A 26,979-nucleotide genomic window follows, 5' to 3' on the forward strand; every position below is an offset into this window, starting at 1 on the left:
TTATTGATCATCTCATATCATTCATGTTATCATGTATGTGTACCATTAACATATTCCTATGAATGCTTCGGTGTTTTATTTTATTATAAGTCACACGTGTTAGAAATTTCTCTTTAGTATGTGTATAAGAGTGGACAAAAACAGGATTAAAACAGGATTACAGTTAGATAAAACAAGGTAAAGATCTGGCTCTGCCATTTCCCCGGTATGCCTCAATATGGCTTTTATAAAATATATAAATACAAGGGTTTGCGAGTTTACAGAAAATCATAACTAATGGCCTTTTTTATTACCAGGGGTAAATGTTCCAGATCACACTATGACGTTTCGGAGTCTGTGTAATCTCCTTCAAGAATCTGTGACGCCGTTTGTTGTGTCGCTTCATGCCAAAGACTGTGCAGGTGTGTATAAAACTTTGTACTCGAATCATATTGAAATAACCTGAATTAAAGTCTAAATGTTTTTTTTCTAGCTGTTAAGTTTTTAATTCAGAGAGTTCTAGAGCAGCTGATAGGAAGAGGATTGGCTCTGGACAAAGAACAAGAGGATGATTCAGCTCTGCATCTGAATAGCCAATGTAGTATTAGTGATCTTTGCCAGTGGTACAACTCAGTTAAGGTACGAGAAGTTTAAAGAAAACAAACTTTTTCTTGTAACATGAAGAACTAATGGCTTGTAGCATCAGGTACACTAAGAATGCGCTCACATCTGGCTCATTTTGAGTGAGTGTTTTGGAACCTGGCATGTTCTCAGATAGCACAGGTATATTCTGGATCAGCGTAATTTTTCAATGAAAGCCAAAAAATCTTTTCTACATTAATTTGGAGATTAAATGTGAAATGATTAGAATTTAAAATAATTTTTAAAAACATTAATGTTATGTGCGATTAATCGTGTTTAATCACAGAAAAAATGTGTGATTAATCAGATCTGATTTTTTATCAATTAACTTCACAAAATTTCACCGTTAGATAAAATGAACAAGAGAAAATAGATCTAACTCTGAGAATTGATTTAATTGGAAGTATAATTACATATTTTTCCTCCTGCATCGCCAAACACACAAAAATTGCTGATCTAAACAGGACAACAGGAAATTAAAAAATTTGTGACGAAAGACTCATTTCGTCTTTGGCCAAGTTATGCTGAAAATCTGTAATTTGCGTTAAATTCTGCAATCGCAAAATCTTGCAGGGATTGCTTAAGGCTGGTTTAACTGAAAATAACTTGCCCTAAAATATCACTTAAAATGTCAGAGCCATCGTTTTGTCTCACACCAGTAATGTCTCAAATTTTATTTCAAGGCATTTAAAAACATAATTTAATGAAGGCATAGTCCTCGCTTATGTGTGAAATCAGGTCTTAAAGTTCGAGTAAAGAACATAAACAGTAAACAGACAAATGGAGATCACTGTGTGTGTTCGGGACGCGCTTAGGTGATTCTCTATTCATGCAGATTGTGTGTGTTTGAATTCATATCCTCCTGTGAAACTCTTTGATATGGCAGGTATATCTTATTCAAATTTGGTTGGGTCAATCACACATTTGTGATCCTGGACAAGAAAACCAGTCTTAAAAAGCTTTCTATTGATGTATGGTTTGTTAGGATAGGATTTTATCAGGGGTGTATTCCAGAAAGCAGGTTATGTGACTTACCCGGGTAAGTTTAGGAGTAAGTAAGCGGATAACCTCTGCTTTCGGTTCCAAAAACGGAGGTAACTTTCGGGTTATGTAAGTAACCATAGCAACTGACTCTCTGAGGATAACCTGCTCCGGAGCAGGTTATGTTACAGGGTTAGTTTGTTTCAGAGAGGTTTCCGAGCATGGCGTGCCCTTTCGATGAGGATCCTGTGGACGTAGAGGAACAGATTATACGGGGGTTTTTTTGCCATGAGAGGGAGATAAGACCACGTATCGATGTCTTTTCTTATCCTAACGAATATTTGCAGGAGCGCTATCGTTTTTCTAGGCAGTCGTTAATTTATTTAACAAACCTACTAAAACCACACATCTCAAACGTGAGTCAGCACTTGGCGCCGAACAAATTCTTTGTATTGCTCTGCGCTTTTTTGCTATGGGGAGTTTTCTCTACAATGTGGGCGATGCAGAGCATGTGGGAAAGGCAACAGAGCAGTTCGTACAGTATGCATGGCACTGAAACGGTTTCCACACACTTTTGTACAGTTCCCTGGCCATAAACCTGTGCGCTTTATTAAAGAAGAATTCCACTGGGTGGCAGGTTTGCTCTCAGAAATTCTGTCATCTACTTCAATTAAATGACATTTCTTAATAAGTTTATTTTGACTGCACACACATACACGTAAAGGCTACACAGACTTTTTAAACTTAAAACTTAATCTTAATATCAGGGTTCCCAAACGCAACTTGAGTTGTTGTGGGAGGTAGCAAAGTCTGACGAAGTGCCCTCTGGAATCCCATCGACCACAGGGCGACCTTTATTAATCGAAAGAGCCAACTCCTCAGATGGGGTGAGTGGAGGTGGACCCCCGCCAGTTAGACGGGCCTCAGCCTTCTTTCTATTAGCTATATAGGAAGAATACTGTAAAAGTAACTTAAGACATTGATCTTACAACAGTTAAAATAAAATATTACCTTTTTGGAGAATGTTTATGTGTTTCATTTTGACTTGGGAAAGAGTTCTTTTGGCTCCAGAAGGATTACACTTTATAAAACAAGAGGCCTACATATTTCTTGTCAATATACATTGCACTGTATTCTTACAAAAACTGATGTAGTAAATGCTTGTCGAGTCATGCCACATGCTCAAAAAGACTATTGTTCAACTTTGCAAATTAACAAAATGCAAGCATATTTACAATGTTATAAAAACAATCTTACGCATTGACTCTGTCAGTTATTTTTTGCCAAGCCAATTGTCTCTCCCTCACATATGCAGCTGTATTACTTTTTTTCATTATAATGGGCTTGAACTAGGGATGCTCCGATCCACCTTTTTTGCTTCCGATACCGATTCCGATACCTGAGATTCAGTATCGGCCGATACCGAGTACCGATCCGATACTAAGGTAAAAATGTTAAAGTGCACAATTACTTAATAAACTATGTGCATTGCTGTGCAAGACATCAGGCTCGACTTAACATAAATTTCCTGACCCCGTAAAACAAAATAACAAACTAATGATTCACAAATTTAGTAAATAGTTTATTAAACCAGCAAAACAAATGAAAAATAACACAAAAGTGTTCACTATCTTTGGACAAGACATTCAAAATTAAAGTGCAAATTAAGCAGCTGAATATAACAACAGCTTCACTAGCTTGATAAACGGGTATAAATAAATGGAAACAAAATCTCTTAATAATTTTTAAGAAAGTGCAAAAATAATTAAAAAATCAATTCGCAAAAAAGCTGCTGAAATTTAGCAAAAAAGTAATAGCTTTACTGCTTTAGATATTCAAAATAACATGAATCAGATCTTTTTAATGCTTTAGTCACTAAAGCAAAGTCCACTTAACTAAACTAAAGTTTAGTGAAAATAAAATTTAACATCCAACACAGAAACAGATGAATAAAACGCTAGCTTCCCTAGCTTAGTAAAACTGCACATGTTTGTTGCATTTAACGTGGCATTTTGTGGCACAAAATTCTCATCCAACCAGTGTGCGGTTAAACTTAAAAGCGACACAGGGGACACGTCGGAGCTCCAGATATCTGTTGTAAAACTCACCGCATTGACATCTTTAATTTTTTCTGATATGTGTTTGCAGACTTTTCGGTACAGTTCAGGTAGAGATAAATATCAGATAAATATTTACGCTTCGGCGTGTCATACTGCGGCTCCAGGTGGTTTATAAGTAGTCTGAAGCCATTTTTCGCAACGACGGACAGCGGTTGCCCTTCCATAACGATGAAAGCGGTGGAACTTATTGGCGTAGCTGTTGTAAAATAACTCCAAATGACAGATATTTTGGCTCGCTCCATGCTGTTCGCTGCTATATGTTCACGTGCACTACGTACAGAGCACGTTGCTAGCGTATGATGTCACACGTTGCTAGCGTATGATGTCACACGTTGCGCAAAGCACAGCCGCCCACGAGAGAGTTTAAGCGCCGGTGTCTCCATGAACTTTTACATCGTCTAGCACAAATTTTATGTCAGATCGGGTATCGGTGACAAATTGCACCGATACCCGATCTAGAATTTTATTACGTATCGACGCCGATACCCGATACAAATATCGGATCGGAGCATCCCTAGCTTGAACTCCTCATAAGCAAACATTAAAACTTCTAACTCCGCTTCGGAGAAGTACGCGGCACGTAACTTTTCACCCTTAGTTTCCATGCTGACTCCTAAATTCGGCGTTCCATTGAAAATGCCTCGATATGTTCTCCGTGCGCGCGCATTAACTCAAGGTTATTAGCAGTAGGTTGATTAAACTAACTCGACACAGGTGTTTTGGAACCGACATACCCAGAGTAAGCAGGTTTTGGGTTAATCAACCCACAGTTCAGGGTTAATCTGATGGTAAATTAACCCATCTTTCTGGAATACACCCCTGGCGGAGATAAAACGGTTTAAAACAGGCAATTGTGTCAATATTTAGATTTTTTTGCACCATCAGATGCCAATGAAGTTGTTATTTAGAGTCACTGCATGACTAGGCTGTCCACTCAAAAAAAAATTTTTTTATATATTTATGATAGGAATCTTACAAAATATCTTCACGAAACATGATGATTTTTGGCATAAAAGAAAAATCGATAATTATGGACCATACAATGTATTTATGGTTATTTCTAAACTTTTCCTGTGCTACTTAAGACTGGTTTTGTGATCCAGGGTCACATTTGTCTATGGTGTGACAAACTCAGAACAAATGTAATATTGCTTTACTTGGACTTTAATGTATTAGGGAATATGGTTATTCTTATTTGTTTCATATGGAAAATAATGCATTGCCATTTTGCAAATGTACATTAATTTATTTGCTGGTGCCCAGTTGTTTCTCTGTGACAGATTTAGTAACATGTCGTCATGTTAATACCATCAAATGATATTGATATGATATGACATTACATTGTCCTGGCAAATGGGTGTCAGCCTTGGACAAACTGACCAAATGTTAAAGGGAGTTTTGATATGTAACGTCGACCTGATGTACTCTGATATGCTTGAGCTGTGTTATGAATTGCTGTTATCAACTGCTCTTTTGCAGAAGCCTGACCTGAAAAATAATGGCCTCTACTGGAGTTTGCCAATTGTCGTGCTCTTCAAAGACTTTGAGGCTTTCAACTTGCAAGCTTTACAGGATTTTATCCTTATCTGCAGGTGGAATTTGTCTTATCAAATTTTGTGTTTATAATATGGTGTTCTATTGTATGAAGTGTCATCCATATGTGTGAATTAATCTGTTAACATAATCATTATTATTTAAATGTTTTAATTTAGAACGCTATGGGAAGTCCAACCAAGTTGTTGTTGGATTGATGCACATTACAAATAATATCAGTTCTCGAAATCAATTATAAGGTACTCCATACGCACTAATGAGAAGACAAAAAACACATTTGTGACTACTTGCCTAGTGCAGAGCATTCAGAACCTCGGACTGGGTAGAGGTCTAAGCACAGAGCTAAAACAATGCATGAGTGGCTTATGGACAACTCTTGTCAGTGTCCTTGAATGGCTCAGCCAGTGCTTGGGTTTGAACCCAATTGATTATCTCTGTAGAAACCTGAAAATGTGGTTCTAATGATGGTTCCCATCTAACCTGGCAGAGGTTGAGAGGATCTAAGGAGAGGAATGGTAGAAAATGTTTTCACACCAACACATCCCGGATTGATCCGAAAAGGGATTCCGGAAAGGGGACCTAGTAACATTAACAGGACTGTCCCGGAAAGCGCCTTGTGTGAACGAAAGGCAGAAACAATACCGTAAAAGCTGTGTAGTGATGACAAAAAATCTAGAATAAATCGTAAATAATTTGGCTATGAAAACAAATATAGTTAAACAAGTAATTTTTGTTCGCTAGTAAATCGGAAACTAAAAAATATGCTATTCGTCTTTAGCTTAATCATGTATGAATGCAAGATTCCTAATCACCAAACTTAGCATCAGATGCGAGAATAGCGTTGTCTGCTTCTAAACGCAGTTTAAACTTGAAATGACTTTCATCAAAACTAGTCACACGAAAATACACGGCGCTTCAATAAGCTTACCAACCTTTAAAACACTAAGGTATGCGTCTGCAGTGCTCGTGCTGCACGGCGGAGAAGGCCACGAGTGTCTGTGCAGACACTGTTAATACACTATTTCCAAACTTTCACCCGAACATTTATGTGCTTGTTTTTCCTCAAGAAAAACATTGTAAACAATCTAAACATGGTTTTATTAACAGGTTTTTCATTCATTCAGCGTGGGCTTATTCCAGAAATGGTTACAAAATCGAAATGCTAAAAAACCTTTCTCAAACTTTGTTTAAAAAAAACTATAAACTTATTTTTAAACTCACATTTTCGTACATCATATTACTGAAAATTGTCATACCCTGCCTTTTGTATTGCAGTTATGTTGCAAAAATACTTGCTAAATTTTACTTCGCATCATTCTGTTCTTTTTTTCATTAAGGCTGTGTAAATTTGCACCAAACAAGCCTGAACAATTAGCTTTTATTTGTTTTCATATGTAAATATCTTATGTTTAGCTTAATCTCATTGGACTATAGCCTTTGTGCTCTGTCTGACCCATGGAATCAAAATAGATAAGTTCGGCCCCAAACCTTGAAAATACCTTCAGGGCATGATGCTTTAGAACCATATTAATTTTTATAACAAAATACAAGTGTGTTTGTAAAGTACTGCACAATGATATCATTTTTTTTAATGTTGATGACCGACTGAGGGACAACGTTTGGAACAACATTGGGCAACCTTTAACTGAAGGAATCTAAAGAGATTCCAAGATTTTAGGCTACAAGCTTTACCCTTTTCCAAAATCAAGCTGACTTCAAGGGCTAATACAGAGTAAAATCTTAGTTACTTGTTTACACTGCCATAAAAGTTATAACCTGGTATGAATCATAAATTTTGTCCGGTAACTCCAAGAACTAAAAGCACTAACAATATTCTCTAACCAGGGTTTTCTCTGAAGTTCTTGACATAGAGAAATAGTTTACATAGATATGAAACTTGTTCTTAGATTTACTCACCCTTGTGGCATCCTAGGTGTATTGACTTTTTTAGCCATATCTATTACCGTAGTCATATCTTTAAGTTGTCTTGTATTACTTTTATGATGAATAGATGCACTTTAGGAGCTTGCTTCCTGTGTTTGGAGGTACAAAGAGTAGTCTGTTGCTTTACAAAGTGAGGAAGAGATAGTATATCATTTACAATAACAGATTGTTTTTGGATGAAGACAGGAAGTGATATACACGTAGGTTGGCATGAGGGTGAGTCAATTATGTGAGACATCATATTTTGGTGTCTTTTTGTGTTCTTTATTTTGTGTTCTTTAACAATCCTTAATCAAATTCTGTATTTACAGTCAGTACACCCAGGAGCTTCCACTCATCTTTATCTTTGGCATTGCAACATCTCCGATCACGATCCAGCACAGGCTGCCTCACTCTGTTTCATCTTTGCTCTGCATTGAGGTCTTTCATTCCCTCTCATGTACTCAGCACTTAGCCTGTGTCTTCGACAAGGTAAATAACCCTTATGAATTATAAATTAAAGGAATGTTTCAGTAAAGAATATAATTCTCTGCTTTCCCTAATAACTTTTAACATTATATTTTTTGTATGTTTCTTTATGGAATATTTTACCCCAAAATAAATTTGTATCTAGTATTTATTCACCCTCATACCATTCTAGATGTAAATGACTGACTTTCTTGAGCCAAATACGGAGTTATTCTGAAACTTGCATCTTGGAATGCCATTGAATAGTGGTTCTTTTTTTTAAACCAAGTAGTATTCGCTATTGCTTACCGCTGAGAGGCAGTCTATTCACAGATATTTAGAACATGTTCCCTACCACTTTTTACCAAAGTCAAATGTGCCCCAAACACTTTTTGGAGGAAATGAAAAATAAACTAGCGGAAGGTGTGTGGTAGAGGTGCAAAAAATTGAGGGCAGTACTCACCGTTTGTTGCTAACATCAGCCACACTGACCGCGAGTATGATGTGTTCTATCTGTGTCTCTATATTCGGGTGTGCTTGCCTGAGACTTTTTGTGTTCATTCTCTTCGCTGGGCATTCACGGTTATAGAAAGTTAAGATGATCATGAATATTCAAACTGTTCTCGCTCTGCATCAAATGCTTGCGCTACGCTAAAAAAAGTCTGTACAGGGTTTACAGAAGTCTTATATTACACCGTGAAAATTTTATAAGAAGCCAAATTAAAGGATATGAAACGCACATCATTAATTACCTGTCAAATGTACACACAATGCATCACTTAAATACAAAGGTATTTGTCACCTCAAAACCTCCCTGTGACACATGCCTGTAAACATGAACTCTATGCAAAAGATTCAGAACATTTAATTTAAGGGTGCCGTTAGCAATTTCTGAAAACTGTTGAAATCAATAACCAAACAAACACACTAGGACCCAAATAAACCCTTCCTGGATTTCTCTGCTCTCAAATGTGTTGTACAACACAGAAATGAAATGGATGTGTCTTTAAATTAAATAGGAACCACTGAACTATTGCGCAGAATTGTATGCATGGGGAAATACACGAAGCGAACCCTTAAATAAGGTTTAAAAGTTTCTACTCTAGCAAAATGTGTCTTTTAATAAACCGAATCTTAGAAGGTTTACATTGCTCTTCTAAATGTTTACAGTGTTGACAAAACGTTAATCTCTAAACTTGTATGAACTACATCTGCTTAGAATGTTAAAAGAAATTCATATAAACAAAAAGGTGCAGAAAGGATTGGTGACGCTATTATGGTATGGTTCAACAAAAACAACTTACCTGAGTCTGGTATGAAATGCCTAGCAAACATCCATGTTTCAGTGTTCCATGTGTTTCAGCAAATTACTGTGATTAGTTTACTTATTCTATCATTCGGCGGTCTTCAAAAAGAAGTCTATCGGAATTGTTTGTGTTTTATTAGCTTATGCACATTGTTGCATGCTTCCAAACGGCATATATCACCCTCCGAATGGTACTTCGGAGTGAAAAAAATCATGACCGCCATATTAAGGGGTCGTTCCAATCTGAAGTGCTCATAACTGGCCACTTCAAAGGGCCATTCGTAATGAAGGATTCCGAAGGGTACAATATATGGACACTTTGAGCTCCCGTGATTCTTTGCGTGGTTACTCCTTATGGGCATAGGATGAACTTCAGGAAACAGTTGTTTGGTCCCTACACCAGTGGTTCTCAAGCACATTTTCGGAATGGAACACATGGTATGACTAAACTAAGTTTTTCGGATATATGCAACACGATATTGCAATTTCATGTGTGTCAAAGTAGTATAATCCAAACATTTTTAATAAAGAATCCAGAAGTAAGCGCTACACACACAACATTAAAACAAGAACAATACCGGACAATGAACAGACAGAATTTAAGAGCATACCGTATATATACATAGGAGAACAAAGGAGCAAACAAGATTATTAACAAGACATAGGTGAACAGAATAACATAAAACAACTGGGAAAATGAAGTAAAACCAGACAGAACAGAATAAATCCACACGCCGTATAGTCCAACGGGAGGAGGGAGGTAGGGTGGGTGCCCAGGAGGTGCAAGCAAGAGGCATGTAACATGTATTGGAAAGGTCCATGGAGCCAGGGCCGCATGGATGGTGGGAGGAGCCCAATGGAAGGCCAGAGACCAGCCAGGATGGCGGCCCACGGTGGAATGACCGGAGGGAGGAGCCATGGTGAAAGAAGTGTTGGCGACACCAGGGGGCCGGCTGATGGTGAGGAAGCCAGTGGAGGAGGAGCCGACCGAGAACCAGTGTGATGCCAATGATCCGGAGGGCCAAGGCGAAACTGGCGGCTCAGGCGACCGAGACAGAGGTGGGGATCAGGAAGACTGTGGCGGAACCAGAGCCATCAAGGACAAAAGTGGAGCCAGAGGGAAGGAGAAGCCTGACAGAGCCATAGGGGTGGAGTGACGAGGCATAGCCAGAGGAGTAACGATTCAACATCTGCGAGGCGCTGCCTCCATCTACTGGTGGATAATTAAATTTAAACAACTGCCGCAATTCTCTTACACATTTATCATACACTTAACCTTATTATGCGTTTTATGATGCACTTAACACTTTATTAAACGTTCAATATCACTTTAGGTTTTATATTTTTGCAGTTCAATATTACATATTGACTTCTTGCCCTACACACAATTCTGTACGTAATATACAGTCTATACCAAATGCAATACTCATTTAATTTCCGTGCAGAGTGTTTACATAAGGGGGTTACCGTTGCAGTGTGGCATCTATGAACGCTAGCATACTATCGTATTATAGCACTGCTGCTTAATGTTGGAAGATTTAATGTGCATAACATTTTGAGGCACGGTTTGCAGACATCTTTGTGCACTGTTCCTTAACACAGTGACAGAGAATGATAGGTGATGTGATAGACTATTAGTTGTCTGGTACGAGACGCATGTTTTCTTCATAAATGCGATTGCGAGTCAACTATCAACTTGAAATTTACAGGTGTCTTGTAATTATATAATGCATTTGTCACATTGTAAATAACCGAACTACATGTAAACACAACTCAAATACAGGACTGACAACCATATTCTGGTGCTGTTTGCAGATTTTTATGAACTCAATGGCAACACGATGTGTCTTAATGAATTCAATGATTTAGTCCTATGCCTTCCACAGACAATAAATATTTATATAAAACATTTACACCACTTAATATAGTGATTGCTATCAGGATATGAGGGACCCGTTTCAAAAAGGAGGTTCAAGCAACACTGAGTTAAAATATGAACACTTGAGTTGATTTACTCAGATAATCGCTACTCTGAGTTTTCTGTTTCAGAACAGCTGGTTTCAATGAGTTCAATCCACTCTGAGTAAGTTCACCCGAGGTTACGCCCGATCACCGCGGCTTTAAAAAGCCACCATCAATTGAGCGAAGATAACAAGATTCACCATGGCAACGGCATGTGACAAAAAGCGCTCCGGTTATTTCTCGCCAGTAGAATTGGAGGCACTATATATATATATATATATATATATGTATGTATGTGTATCTTCGATTTTTGTCATGTAGGTGCAATCCTTCTGTAATAAAAGTCCGGTGAGTTTAAATGCTCATGGTAGTAGGATGCCTGACTGGGAAATGTTTGATATATTTAATAAACTTTAATAAAAATCTTAACAAAAATGTATAAAAAGTGCTTGAGAGCGATGCACACTTTTCTTACTGCTCTGCATACAGTTGCCTTGCTAACGTGTTCTGCATCCCCGGTGTTCTATAGAAATCTTCCATTAGCAAAGAAACGTAAAGCCATACAAAGAATCTGCTCAGATGTAAGAGCGCGGCCCCGATGAGTGAGGTTTGTGATGTAAGGATGAAGCGGAGTGTGGATATATGTAACGGACTGTAAAGAAAAATAGTATCGCTCAAATAAAACATCCTCCGGATTTGATAAAACATCCAAACGGGGCTTCACCATATATTCTATCTCGATGTAAATGTAACTCTCTCTGAATGAATGCAGCTTCCTCATCTACGGGTTCATGAATAAACGGACATGCCATTTTAATGTGTTACGAACTGGTTGTGCGCGATAAAGGAAAACGAATGAAAAAACTAACGGCGAAGGCAATTTCAACACCGCTCGCATTTCTAAAAGGGACGGAGATTGTAACAAACCTCGGGTTAGTGGAATAAAACCTGCTCCCGACCAGGTTAGGTTCACAGAGTAGGTTACTATGGTTACTCAGTCTAAGTTTAAGATACTTTGATTTCTGAAACGGGCTTGACTTACCCTGTGGTCACGGGTTTGATTTACCTCGCGTTCTGAAACTGAAAACCCAGTGTATCCCGTTTTCTGGGGTTAACTAACACGGAGTTTGCACTTACCCTGCTTTCTGAAACGGGTCCGAGGAGACCTTTTACTAGATTAATGGCGTGATGTCCGACTTCTCTTAGCCGTTGTTGATGTTCAAATCAACTAAACAAACACACCCATACCCCATCTTTGCTTTCGTCAGCGCTCGGCTCGACTAATGTCCGTCCTGTGCACTGTGCAGCTTATTGCTGATTGGCTTCAAGGTTGTTTTGGTACTTGACCTGACTTTGTCTAAACAAAAATAATTCGGACATCGGACACCCCGCCTTTAAAGGCAGTGTTGATGAATTGATTCAGAAACATTTTAGTTAGAGAAGCGGAATGTAAACTCCTGACAGAACTGACACATGTTGAAGCGGCTTGTTTTTAACATGTGAGCACTACATGGATATAGGCGTTTTCAGATGTTTTGGTGTGCATGATCAGATTTTGGAAAACACTAGTGTGGACAGAGAGCATTCGTATAATGGATTCATTCATATTTTATATGTGTAAAATTGCGTTACACAGTTGTAGTTCTGAATGCATATTTCTCGAACAATTATAAAATCAATATGTGATAGTTTCTGTCCGTTTTACGTATAAAATAATTCTGAGATTTGTCCGTTGTTTGCATTAATGCATTTCTCTTCTGTGTGTAGAAACCCTTTCTCTCTCATGGCGTTAGAGAGGGCCCCTGCTATAAGGGACTGTGTCCACCAAGTATGTCTGCCGGCATACGGACAGCTTTTTCTTTAGTTTTAAATGGAAACAACACTTTCTTTTGCTGCAGTTCTTTTCTCCAGGCTCAAGCGCTGTCATTCAGCGTTTTTTCATGCTCCGAGTATCGTTGCTAACGTGTCTCTGCTTTTCAAAAACGCTGTTCAAGCGCCCCACTTGTCGTTTTCAGCCAGCCGGGTAAAAGCGCCTAGGTCCATCTGGAGTCTTTACTTTAATAAAATAAGAAAAACAAATGTATTATTAATTGTTTGTGTATTTTAAGGTTGTTGCAGTAAATTAGACTTAAGTTGTATTAAACTTTAGGCATTTCTGTAGAATAATAATATTATTGTTTAATGTTTATCTCTCTTCCATAGCTGATTCTGACTTCTCAGTTCCCATTCAAGCTCAGCAGTAGGGTGATACAGGTTCTAGTTGGCATCTTCCTCTACCATGACTTTTCAGTTCAAAGTTTTGTTAAGGGCCTCCAGGTGAGTCAAAGACAGTGCCATGCTTGTAACCATGATGTTTATGCTGTTTATTTGTCTGTAACATGTTCTGTCAACTTAAATAATTGTCAGTGGCATTTGCAAATATCTGAAAAAACTTTGTGGTGGTTGAATACTTGAATAACTTTAATATGTATTATATAGTTTTACAATTAATGCAGTTTAATATTTACAATGAAATATTTCTTAAATCTTTTGCAAATTATTTAAAATGCGTGTCTGTCTTGTTTGAACTTGCTTTTAAACTTTTATAAGTCATGCATTTCTTTTGTGATGATAACTTATGATATTTAATATTTTGTTTTGGAGCTCTCCATGTTAGAGCACTTTAATAGCCAACCTCTCAGTGTCCTTTGCTGCAAGAAGCAGGAGGCCTTGCTTCGTGCCAAGACGCTGAGCCAGAAAAATGTGGAAAGAATCCGTCATCTTCCCTCATTCATGCGGTATGCACAGAAATATTCACTGGTCAGTGGATGGCTTCAGCATTTTATTTATTTTACACTCGATACTTTGTAGATATGTGGAGACTCAGGAGCCACAAGATCAGGTTTTGCTACTTACCAGTGATGAACATGTCAAGGTAAAACATTTTCACATTATTCATTTCTAATCAGTAAGGTTTTTTTCAAAGTTTTGTTTTGTAATACATTTGTAATTTTTGTTGCCTCGAAGCTTTGTTTAACTACAGTACATACGTAGCCATTTTTACTAATGCACAGCCCGATAAACTCTTTACATGTTACAGGACTCAAGTCTCACGCATTCACCGTGAGATATGTGCATTTTAGTCTGTTCACACTCACACGTATGTCTCATGCTGATAAATAAGAGATTGCTTCTCGAAATGGTGAACTGCAATATAACTTAGTTTCAGTATATTTTGCTGGTGAAACATGTTTTGCGGCTCTATTGAGTCCATAAAACTAGATGCGGATGACTAATCCTGTTATTTAAACATATCATCTGGCTGTTCTGCGTGTCTGAGTGAATAAATTGCACAGTTTAACGTGATAAACGTGTGATGCTCATGAATTTGTCTGCGCTGTATGAGGACACGAACACATGAACTTCATCTCCAGGGTTGCTCTGAGAGTTTATTTCACGAACATGTTATTGTTTGAGTGAAGAAACAGATACACTAAATAATAAGTGTCTTCCGACAACCTGCCACAATAAAAGTCTGTTTAAGTACAGTATTTTTATGTATTACTATTTGATAGTAAAAAATAAATAAAATAAAACTAATTTATTTCAACTAAATGCGTCATGCATAAGCTAAAGTTAATTGTTTACCTTTGAAATGATTGTTTCTATTTTTATTCATGTTTCTTATTTATATATTTGTATTATATTGCATTTTGAATTAAATATGGTAATGGCATGTACTAAATGGGTTTTCTTTTCACCTATAAATTTATGCAACGTCAGCAATAAAATTAAATTTAAAAAAAAAATTTAAACTTAAAAAAGGAAACAATTAAGTTGTTTTTACTGATTTTAAGAGACCAGTATTATTTTGTCTTGTATATTTAGTATTGCTCTTTAATAAAGATAAAGTATTTATCCGAATACCCGATTAATCGATGGAGAGATCTGTAGAATACTCTATTAGTAAAAGACAGTTTCCAGACAGGGTTTAAGAATAATCCTATTTACAGTGTTAGAGGTGTCTTGAATTTATATCTTAAAATATATCAGTGCAATTGTCTCAAGATGTACACAGTAATGTCTTTTTTGTAAAGTATGTTTTTAAAAACAACTTGAATATAGTCATTTCAAACCTGTTTGACTCTATGGGAACACAATAGATATTTTGAAGAACGTTGATAACAAAACAACTCTAACCCCCATTGACTTCTAAGTTATGGACAAGATATTTCATAATGTATTCCCTGGTATCACAGAAGAGAAATTCATAAGCAGCTTTTCAGTTACATAAGTGTAATTCAACTATTACATTTTGTTTTGTTCTTGGGTCAACTATATATTTAATATTTAACAATTTTTAATCAATTCCCAAAACACTTTAAAAACAATGCATTTTGTATCTTTTCAGGATGAGTGTCAGAAATTGCTGAAAAACCTTCATAAATACCACAAGAATTACTTTCCCATCCTCCACTGTCTGTACTCTTTGACATCATTGCTACCCAAGTGTCCCCTGGGAAAACATGTGAGTAGATATGAAAGTTGTTTTTAATTTAGATAAGGTTGTTCTGGTACTTGGCTCGTGCATTATATACATTTCATGCTTCTAGATAAGAGAGCTCCATGTAACCTGCAATGAGAAGAATGTTTGGGAAACAGAAGAGTATCATTCAGCAATGCAGCTTCTGAGGTAACCATTTCTCTAAATCTGTATTAGTAAAAAATGTAAGTAACAGGTATTTATTACGTTATTTATTATTCCTGATCTTAACATCACATTAACAGCGCAAAGGTTTATTGGTTCAATTCCCAGGGAACACGCGAAGTCGCTATAATGTAAAAGATAGTGACACGATCTCTGTTCATCTGTTCTATAAAATTAATCGTCGCCTTCGAATTATAGGATTCTTGGTTAATGTCTGACAACAGAACAGATAATATGTTAAAAATAACATTCAGTTGTGTTAAAATACAATGAATATTGATGAATTGTCATGGTTGTGCTTGTTTGTGTGGGAGAATAATCAATGGCACGAATGAGGGACAAGGATTTGTCTGTGTCTGCACTGTATGAGGATATAAAACACATGAACATAATCTCCAGAGTTGCTCTGAGAGTTTATTTTAATTACGATCATTTTACTGTTTGAGTAAAGCTATCGTCGTACACACACTCAAGGATCTTCCAACGACCGCCAAAATAAGAGTCCTGTTAACCTGAACACTCAGACAAAAAAATACTGTAGTATTTGCTAAAGGAAATTGTAGTACCCTTGTCGTAAATTGATGAACTGCACTAAAACACTGTAGTATACTATAGTATGGTTCAAAACCACTATAGTATCTAGGAATTTTACTGCTGTTTTCTATATTAAATAACACTATATAAATCATGTGGACAAATATAGCTCTATTGTATAGAAAAAGTTGAAATACAAATACAAAGACCTTGGAAAAAAAAGCGGATTGTTATGTTTTTTAATGTGAAAACCATGCAAAGTCAATTTAAGTCCGCTTTATTTATATAGCGCTTTTTAAAATTTTCATTGTTACAAAGCAGCTGTACAAGAAAACATTGACTATACGCAAAACATAAAAGGTTTTGCAAGTCAAAACACAGGTCAAATGTCAGACACACTATAAATTCCTATATGCAGTGTTAATAAAATAAGACTATAACACTAAAAACGGTGAGTTCTGGTTTCTAATTCTGATTTGTTGAGCCACCTTCTAAGCCGTTATACTCGGATTAAGACTGCATTACCTCTCTATGATCAGATTAATTTTAAACTTGACAACAGTGTTTGAAAAGTAACGGACACTACTATTATTTACTAGAATAATTTAACCTGATATATAATGTACTATGTTTGACCTTTTTTTGTGTTTTTCGTTTTGCTGCATTGGAACAATGCACATTGTGAAAAGGGCTATATAAATCAAATTAAATTGAACTACTGGAACTTAAAGCGGGATGGGTTCTTTGGTTCGATGAATTAAAAAATGAAGCTTTTAAAAAAGTACACCATGTGTAAAATTAAATCTACTGCTTTACCTTTAATGGTTTCAACCAAATTTTCTCCTGGAGATCCTGAATGTCTTGTTCAGATAGAGTGCATTGTTGATTCTAGCATATATGTAAGGGATAATCCACAGATAGCCTAGCGTTTAAGGATTTTAAGCACGACGTGGAGGCCAAGAACAACCCGACGCTAAGCCATGGTATAACGGCAGGTAGAAAATCTAAACATGACGGTCTCTGCCAGAAGTCATAAAATGGGCCAAGGTTGAATCTTTCAAAAGGCCAATGACCTGAAAGCAAACAGGTTTTTGCATTGCATTGGCATTGGCCATCCCACTTTCCAGACCTGAACCCTATAGAAAATGCGGGAAGAGAACTGAAGTGGAGCAGTTCCAACATGGAGGGTCTTGAACATTATCTGTAATTTATCTCTTGTCAGGTGTTCTTCAAACATATTAGACATAGGTAAAGACGCAGAGCTGTTATCTTGGCAAAAATAAGAGGTGGTAAAAGGGTATGAGTATTTATAAGGAATGTCAAAGAACATTACATTACAAAGAACATCACATTTATTTCATAATGACATCCCCCTATTTAAAATTCTTATTCCCAATGAGTAACATTTTTCCAGAGAAGATTCAAAGGCTTTCTTGATAATGTTTAACTAGGGTATGAATACATTTTAGCACAACTCTAAGCCCCGCAAAGCAATACTAATGCCCCTTGCTGTTACAAGATGCATTGTAACCCAGTGCTTTGCAGAGCTTATTGCTTTATTTGACCATATTTTAGTTTTTTTTAGGTTTCACTAATTATTTGTTTAATTTCTTGGCAGGATTCTTGCAAAAGATGAGCTTGTTGCAGTTTTACGGGAATGTGCTGGAATTCTTAAATCGGCCAACACCAAGAAAATGCAGAATGTGCTCAAAAAAGTGGATGAGTTCGTTGTCAGATTGGAAGAGTTGGAAAGTAAGTGATTTGGCCTAATTGCTTAATTTCAGGAGGTTTATTTAAAATATGGCATTTAATTCCTTTACATATAGTTATACATCATTTTTAAACACGCTTGCAAAATCTAATATTTAACAATAATCGCAATTACAATATCAAGGGAATAATTATACAAATTCATAGTGAACCCTCATGATTTTTTTGCCATTGTGATTAAGATGAGCAAATGTTCCGAGAACACATGAAGGCAGATGAACCCATTCCGAACACACATGATCTGCTTCTCTATACACTTATACCATGGTCTGTTTGAATACTATATTCTAATTGGCTGGAGGGTATGCATTAAAACCCTTTAACGCACGGGTAGCTCCGGTCAGTTTGATTACATTCAAGTGAACTGCCGGATCCACTTCACGTCGGGTGGTTCTTGGCCTCCACGTTGTACATTAAAACCCTTTAAACGCACTGGAAGCTCTGTATTATCCCTTACATAACCTATATTTAAAAAAACCACCACAGGGGTCTTAACTAACATTTCTGAGTGGTGATACCAGCCCTTATTTTGCTAGCGTCAGAGTCGTGGGGTGAGGCGAGAAAAAAGACACACTAACAATACATCCAAACATTAATAAATCTATTCAACTTCTTTCAACACTCATTCAACACGAAGTATTAAGTTTACTGCATTCAAAGTGTGTTTAAAGCACATCTTTTACAACTGAATGATTGTTTGCCACATTTTTCTTTATCTTTACAAATCTTATTAGGTAAACACAATTGCTTTAATTTGAGTGAGTGTTTTATGCTGCTACCCTTTTAAGAGTGAGTATACGGATATATACGGATCTAATCAAGTCTATTATGTCTATGGATGGATCCAATTCTGTGACGTGTCTGTTTTGTTTCACAACTGTTTACATTCATGAAATGGACTACTTTTAAAGGGTTCGTGGTAATATGGGATTTTTTTGAGTATGTATATTATTTATATTATCAATAATTACACAATTGTGCATCAAAAAATACTAGTGAGCTTCTAGCAACACCACTCTCAAACCAAAAGCCAACAGTTCTTTCAGAAAGACAAATGAATTGAATGAAAAAATGTCTAACTACCCGATGAAGTTTCTTGAGGTTCCTGAATAATGAGATAAGAATAAATTTTTAGTAAGATATCCAATGTAACATCCAGCGAACCGTGAGTAAAGCTTGTATTATAGTCATACTCTAGTGAACCTTCATTCTGTGGAAACATTGTGGAAGTGGTAGGTTGTAAGGGCGCGAAGAGCCATAAAGGTTGGTTGGTTGGTTGGTTACTAGTGGGGGACTATTCTGAATATCCCTTGGGGATTATGACTGTGAAAGGCCACAACGCGGAGACAATGCCCCGATAGTAAACGAAGCCCACAGCATAGAGATGGTAACGCGATACCCACATACAAAAACTACTGAGTAATAGAAGGTGATCAAAGAGTAATAAATGAGAAAACGAGACACCACCACCAGTATGTACATGAAAAATACATTAATCATCACTTGAGTCAAACAAAACCATTGAGCGAAATACCAGAGTGAAGATGGCTGTGAACGACTTTTGCAAATTATGTGAAGTAAATCTTCTAGGGATGCACCGAATATTCGGCCACCGGAAATTTTCGGCCGAAATGTTGTGGTGACGCAAACAGAAACCGCGACCTGCTTTTGCTTGTCTGAAGCGATAAGTCTGCGGTGTGGACGTATTTTAGTAAATCTCGTATATACTCTTATAGAATGTTCGCTTCATGACAGATGCGATTTTACGTCATGGGAGGGGCTTCTGCTGCTCGCTCAAGGCCCTTCTAGAGCAAGCTCCTGATTGGTTAATGCGGCGCAGTTTTGCCAAAGTTCAGATTTTTCAACAAGCGAATCACGTGAACGCTCGATTCGCGTCAATCAAGTAGGTCATCGTGGCCCATATGCGGAGAACCATCTGCGTGCAGACGGAAAAGCGCAGAAGGAGATCAGAGCGTCTGATTCTGAAATCTGAAGTCCCCATCCCCAGAAGTGCTGTACATAATGAGTAGGGTCAAATTTAAACATTTAAGTTTGAATTTTATTTTATATTGTGCATTGTTGCAATATGCTAAATATATATTTGCATAATTTGTAATTGATTTATTCTTTGGAACTTTACTAAAATCAAGGCATTGCATTTGCATAAATTAATATTAAAGTAAGTACAAGGTCATAGCCATAAATTCCATGGTACTAATAATTGGCATAATTTATTTCTGTGTTTCGGTTTTCGGCCTTGGTTTCCTCTTTTTCGGTTTCGGCCAAGAATTTTCATTTCGGTGGATCCCTAAAATCTACACGTCCACGGGAAAATTAGTGCATCAAAACTAATATTTGTAAGTAGAGACAAACAAGAAAATATTTGCAGCCAACTGTCAAACTCAGGATTAGTTTTGTTAAACACAGCTCTTCGTTCATTTCAAGTCTGTTAGAAATGCTTTAATTTAATTGCAAGATTACAGCATCACATAGCAATATTCAAGGACTGGAAAAGAAAGGAGCCACTGACCTATCAAACGGGTGTCGGTTCGAGCTTGACAGAATAGCATCATGTGTCTCCATGACCGCTGTCGTTTTATGTCACGGCTCTAAACCCACCATCTGTTCGTTGGTTGGACGGCTGGTGTGGAGCCGGAGATAATCTGGGAGTTGGTTTGCTATATCAGACTAAGTACAGAAGCAAAATGAAATTGAGCGGAAGTACAAAGTCTGACGTAGTCAGGCTATGTATTTTTACCCATACAATGTAATTTAGGCTTTTACTAAAAATGTTCCCATGCTACTTAAGATATGTGATCCAAGGTCACATATTTCCGTACATGACTGGCTCAGGGGTTAGAGCATGGCGCTAGCAACTCCAAGGTCATAGGTTCGATCCCAGGGATTGCACATACTTAGAGAAAGAAATGCATAGTGTGATGAAATATAAGTTGTGTTTGGATAAAAGCGTCTGACAAATGCTTAAAAGCATGAATACAAGATCTATGAATATAAGATATGTCCACCAACAAATGTTTAAACATGCCGTTTCACCAACTGTACAGCAAATGCATTTGGGAGACACCGAAATGAAAGGACTTCAGTGCAATGTTTGGCACTATTGGTCTCTCCGATAGTGTTCCATTCTTTCAGCAGACGTCTATGCAAGTGTCGTAACTCTGTTTTTATGGACTCTTGCTAGACTCTGTCTTTTATGGTTGGAGCAAAACTGCTGGACACTGTGAATATTAGGGAGCTTTTGTTGTGTGTGTTGTAGATGGAAGGAACAGACTAACAGCAGAGAATTCAGAAATGCTAATATTCCTAAAAAACTATCAAGTGAAGTTCATATCAGATTAATGCAAGTGTGCTGTGCACATGCTGGAAAGTGAAGCCAAAGATTTGTCTTTGTCCCTGGTGGCTGGCTGCAGTATAGGTCATAAGCCCCACCAACCCTTTCCATGTAAACGATCGGGAATCACACCAAACTTAGTTCAATCGTACTTTATATTTGTAATATATTTTTGCTAAAGATGTTTTCTGTCATTTTTGAAGGCTCTTTCACACTAATGTATGTTTGTATGTTGGTTTTAAGATGTTATTAAAAAGAGCTTGGTAACATGGTTTCTTCATTTATCATCAGGGAATATTGGGTGGGGTCTTGATACCTTGCCTTCATGTGTGCTCTGTAGAGCACAGATTCTGGCTTCAAATGACATCATTGACGCATTGTCAATGGTTATCTTGGAAATTTTTGCTTTATCTTTCTATAACGAAAGTGAATGGAAATGCTTTGTTAATCTTTTATACGGCCTATGGATTAATGTCATTTAAAGTAGCTGAATAGACAGGGTCACAAATATAGAAAGTCTCATAGATAAGGATTAGGAGCAGATTTCAATAATTATTTTTACCATAATTTCAGTCTTGAAAATGCCCCCATATTAAATATAGCAAGGTTATATTTTCAATGAATCTTGACATTATGTAGAATGATTTTGTGAAAATGACTAGCTGGGTTTTCATAGGGCCGAGTAAGATTCAAAGTAGTTATTGCTTGGATTTTGAATGGGTTTATAATAGGGCTGTGTATTGGCAAGGGCCTCACGATACGATACATATCACGATAGATGGGTCCCGATACAATATATCACAATACATTCGATACGATACAAACGTTCGATATATTGCAATAATTTGTTTTAAATAAATAAAAATTAAGAGTGAGCTAAAAATACATGTTGGTGTGTACAATCTATGGTATTCTGGTATGTTCATCACATAGTGATAACTCTGCAGACACAAAAGATTCCATTCAATTTTATTAACAAAGCTAAGAGGTATTTGTCATCTTGCTTACACAGTGTTACTGAACAGCGAACATATACTGAAATGTTTAAATTGCATATTTAGTCTGTAAACACTTAAATGCAAATGCCACAAAACACAAATTTTTTTCAGTATGATGTTAATAAAAGCAAAGTACATTAAAATTCATTTATAAAACTGAAATTGTCAGTATGCCTCTCTTTATGTCCAACTCCATCAGTGCAGTTTTCAGTAACTCCGCAATGTTTATGCCAGTATGGCTCTCATGCATTGCGCGTGTCTGTGGTTGTGATGTAATCCTAACATACGACTCTGTAACTCGAGAGGTCCATGCATTGCAAGTCAGGGCCACTCGCTCTGCCGAGCTAAGGGATTTTTTGACCCGTGTTTTTACCTCTTCGTAAATTCTGGGTACTTCTACGTCCGTTATGTGCCTGCGAGTCGGAATCACATAACACTGCTCCATTGTGGTCACCATATGCCCGAAGCCGGGGTTTTCAACCACACTGTCGCAAATCCTTACAAATAAAATATACCACCGACTCTGTTATTTTCTTTGCACGAGTTAAGATATACGGAAGCTTGTTGGTGGTATATGAATAAATCTACTTTAAGCCATTTGCTTTCTCGCACCCGCTTACTTTTGAGACATTGGCCGTATGACAGTGAATCACAGCGACATCAACAGGAACGGAAAAAATGGTTATGTGATGAAACGTCATTTTAATTCCGTTCAAATCGTAACTTATTTAAGGTATCGATACTATAGGTTGTACTATCGATACACTTTCGTAAAAAACAATTCGCAATAGTTAGCTGTATCGATAATTTTGCACAGCCCTAGTTTATAATAAGTTTTAATAAGTAAACGAATTTCAGAAAAATCTAACATAGCTTTCAGATTTTTTTACCTGTAAAAGATAAATGTTAATGTCTATAGATTATAGTTCTGGTCTATCAGTGTTTAAAGGAACAAAAAAGGAACAATCAATTTAACATTTATATACAAAAATGGCATATGACGAAGTAATTTCCACACTTTAAAACCCTTCATCTGTCCATCATTAAGTACAACTGAGGTGACGTGGTTGACTATGAAGGGGTAGACACATGGATGTATACTTGCCATTATATAGCAAACATGGCTCTGAATTTATACTAATAATTCTGATTTCCTTAATATGAGTATTACAACTCTTTTTTTTCTCCAGAATCCTGTAACATTAACATGTAATTAATACAAACTAATGGTATGAAAAAATGAACTATTAAATGTTTTTGCTTCAGTAATTCTTTCTATAATGATCCCTTTCATGTGAATTTTGCCTGGATCATTTCCCTGTAGGTCTTCACAATGTCTTATGTTTCCCGTGATGTTGGTGGTAATCTTATTGCGATATCAGAGATTCCTGGGGACTTGATTTTAAGAATGTAAATACATTTGTTGTGGTTCACACAATATCCACCAGGTGGTGCACAACCCATTGTAACGAGATACTGTATCTCAACCAGTGTTGGGCAAGTTACTCTGGAAATGTTATTAAATTACTGATGATTCCATATAAAAGTAATCAAGTTACTGGTAGAAATGATAACGCTTTAAATTACTCCGCTACCAAAAAAGTACTACTGCACTTCATTGATCCTGTTGCATTTTTACAATAGTATTTGCCAAATTTGTAGGTTACACTAGATTGCACCATAAGCACTTTTGGACTTTTACACTGTAGGTTGGTCTGTTGTTGTCTCTGTGGTATTTGTAACGATGACAATGAAGAACCTGATTAATTGAATGATTGATTGACGATGCCTATCCCTGCTAATACATTGCTTTACTTTCCAGATTTCCCCACCGAAGATCTTCCTGGGGATGATGTCACCTTTTCAGGAAAGGATTTTCAAAAAAGAACAGATCTTCATTACCTTCAGAAGGTAAAGTGTTTATCTTAACTACCTACATTTTGTGATCTCCCTCTGTATGGGAGTTTCAGAAGGGAATTATCAAAACTGAAGACTCCCGGCCAAAACGCCAGTGTTGGCAGGTATGGATATGACCCAGCACCCATAATAATATCAAAACACTTAAACGCAGCCTCCATTGTTCGCGAACGGTGGATGAAACTCTGAAAAGGAAACAAGACCCCACCAAATCACAGAGATGACTAAAATAATATCTCAGGACCTCGGTGTTTGGAAAAATATGGTAGGTAATTTGCGGGGGAATTTTTACGTTACAAATTACTATTACTGATTCTCGCGGGATTAAAATCACAGACAACCTTCACAATTATTTCGAATGACTAGAGGTTTTTTACTGATTTAACATAAGCCTGATGAATCTGAGCTTGTGCGCTGTAGTTTTGGGTTAAAAGAGCTTTGTTTGTGTATACTTTTGCAAATACTAAATAAAATCTTTAAAAATACACAGTTTTTCACAAAAGAAAATTCAGAGTGTTTCATACTTAAATGAGAAAGTTTGTGTTAAAATGCGGCAAAAATAACTGGACATTGAAAGCGAGTGTGAATGTTGCAATATCCTTACACTGCTAGCATTTGTTGTTAGAAACACAAAATATTTTAATTCCTTTAAATAAAAACATAAATGTAATGGTCATTTTTACCTCAGGAAGCTGCCATTTACTTTTTCTGTGACGTTAAATGGTTGCAAGCACAGGCCAAACACAGACTTTAATGCAGACTCACTGATCAGTTATTCTGTGGATATAAGGTGCTGTAAATTGACAAAAAATTAAATAAAAATGCTTAAATTCATTCATTCACTTTTATTTATAAAGCACTTTCCAACTGCACCTGCAGACCAAAGTGCTTTACAATCAAGAAACACTTCATTAAAACATTTGAAAACAATTCATATATTAAAACAACACACAGCTGAAACACACATCCTACGAACAACAAAAAAAATAACCCACCCTCTCAATGGTTAAAGACAAGAATAAAGCTTTTAAGGTGGAACCAAAAAACTTTAAGATGCTCGAAGTTCCTGCGGAAGACTATTACAGAGCTTTGGTCCCGCAACCAAACATACATATTAATAACCAAAAATCTTTACAAATTAGATTAGATTAGATTAGATTAAACTTTATTGTCATTACACATATACAAGTACAGTGTAACGAAATGTAGTTTAGGTCTAACCAGAAGTGCAGTTTGCAAGTGCAGGATATACAGTTGGAATAAATACAGAATACAATATTTTGAATATAATACAGTGGGCATGGACTATAAAAATATTTTGCAGTCGGAATGTCCTCTGAAAATATGACAGTGGGTATATACTATGAACTATATATACAGATGGCTATATACTATGAACATTAATGTACAGATGGATATGAACAGATAATAATTTAGACTAAAATAGTGCAAGTGACTTAGGTATGCATCAATTATTGACATTGGCTATTAAAGTTGGAGTGCAATAGGTGAGTTAATGCAGTTGTTGAAGTTACAGTGCAGTGGATGAGTTAATGCAGTTATTGAAGTTACGGTGGAGTATATGAGTTAATGCAGTTTATAGGTTACAGAGCAGTAGATTAGTTAATGCAGTTATTGAAGTTACAGTGCAATAGATGAGTAGATGCAGTTAATAGAGTTACCGTGCAGTAGATAGGTTAGTGCAGTTATGGAAGTGGTCCATTAGTGCAAATGAGCATTCAGTTAAATATTCCATGTGTGCAAGTGAGCAGTATAGAGTTCAAATGATGCTGTGTGTAAACAGTCCGGTAGAGCAGATAACATGAAGTACTGGTGTGTACAGTTCAGTCATGCATGCAGCCCTGTAGTGCAATGTAAACAATGCTGTAGCAGCATTGGAGTTAAAGATATGAGAGGTAGTGGAATCAGTGGGGGGCAGAGTTCAATAATGAAACAGCTCTGGGGAAAAAAGCTGTTTCTTAGTCTGCTGGTTCTTGTCCGGAGGCACCGGAAGCGCCTACCGGAAGGCAGGAGAGTAAACAGTCTATGAGCGGGGTGAGAGGAGTCCTTGAGAATGCTGCGAGCTCGACGCAGACAGCGTTTCTTCTGGATGTCCTCAATGGCAGAAAGTGTAGTCCCTGTGATGCGCTGGGCTGTTTTCACCACCCGCTGCAGTGCCTTGCGCTCAGCAACAGAACAGTTCCCGTACCAGACTGTGACACAGTTGGTCAGGATGCTCTCTATCGTGCAGCGATAGAAGTTCACTAGGATAGTTGAAGACAGTTGGTTCTTCTTCAGTGTCCTCAGAAAGAAGAGACGCTGGTGAGCCTTCTTGACCAGGCATGAGGTGTTGGTGGTCCAGGACAGGTCCTCCAGAAACTTAAAACTGGAAACACGTTCAACAGCCATCCCATTAATGTGGATGGGGTCATGTGTGCCTCCTTTCGCCTTCCTGAAGTCCACGATGATCTCCTTTGTCTTGGAGGTGTTAAGTAGCAGGTTGTTGTCTGAGCACCATGTGGCCAGGTGCCGGACCTCCTCCCTGTATGCAGTCTTATCGTTGTTGCTGATGAGACCAATCACTGTTGTATCGTCTGCAAACTTGATGAAGCAGTTAGATCTGTTCACAGTCCTGCAGTCGAGTGTGAAAAGGGAGTAAAGAAAGGGGCTCAGTACGCAGCCCTGTGGTATACCAGTGTTGAGGGTGGTGGTGGTGGAGCAGATGGGGCCTAACCTAACAAGCTGAGGCCTGTTTGTCAGGAAGTCCATAATCCAGTTGCAGGTAG

The 26,979-nt window shown here is 37.2% G+C and overlaps 1 protein-coding gene across 1 annotated transcript in view; it reads left to right on the plus strand.

Moving 5' to 3' along the window:
* The window catches only part of orc3 (origin recognition complex, subunit 3), a 49,912-nt gene that overhangs the window by 5,739 nt on the left and 17,194 nt on the right, over positions 1 to 26,979 (plus strand). Inside the window, exons 5-15 of the mRNA XM_079457892.1 lie at positions 297 to 401; positions 473 to 618; positions 5,202 to 5,314; positions 7,532 to 7,691; positions 13,138 to 13,251; positions 13,579 to 13,712; positions 13,786 to 13,849; positions 15,326 to 15,442; positions 15,528 to 15,607; positions 17,775 to 17,908; positions 24,099 to 24,187. Of these exons, the coding sequence (XP_079314018.1) occupies positions 297 to 401; positions 473 to 618; positions 5,202 to 5,314; positions 7,532 to 7,691; positions 13,138 to 13,251; positions 13,579 to 13,712; positions 13,786 to 13,849; positions 15,326 to 15,442; positions 15,528 to 15,607; positions 17,775 to 17,908; positions 24,099 to 24,187 (1,256 nt within the window). The remainder of the gene's footprint in view (positions 1 to 296; positions 402 to 472; positions 619 to 5,201; positions 5,315 to 7,531; positions 7,692 to 13,137; positions 13,252 to 13,578; positions 13,713 to 13,785; positions 13,850 to 15,325; positions 15,443 to 15,527; positions 15,608 to 17,774; positions 17,909 to 24,098; positions 24,188 to 26,979) is intronic.

The sequence above is a fragment of the Barbatula barbatula genome (genome assembly GCF_947034865.1).
Source record: "Barbatula barbatula genome assembly, chromosome: 6".
NCBI classification, from domain to species: domain Eukaryota; kingdom Metazoa; phylum Chordata; class Actinopteri; order Cypriniformes; family Nemacheilidae; genus Barbatula; species Barbatula barbatula.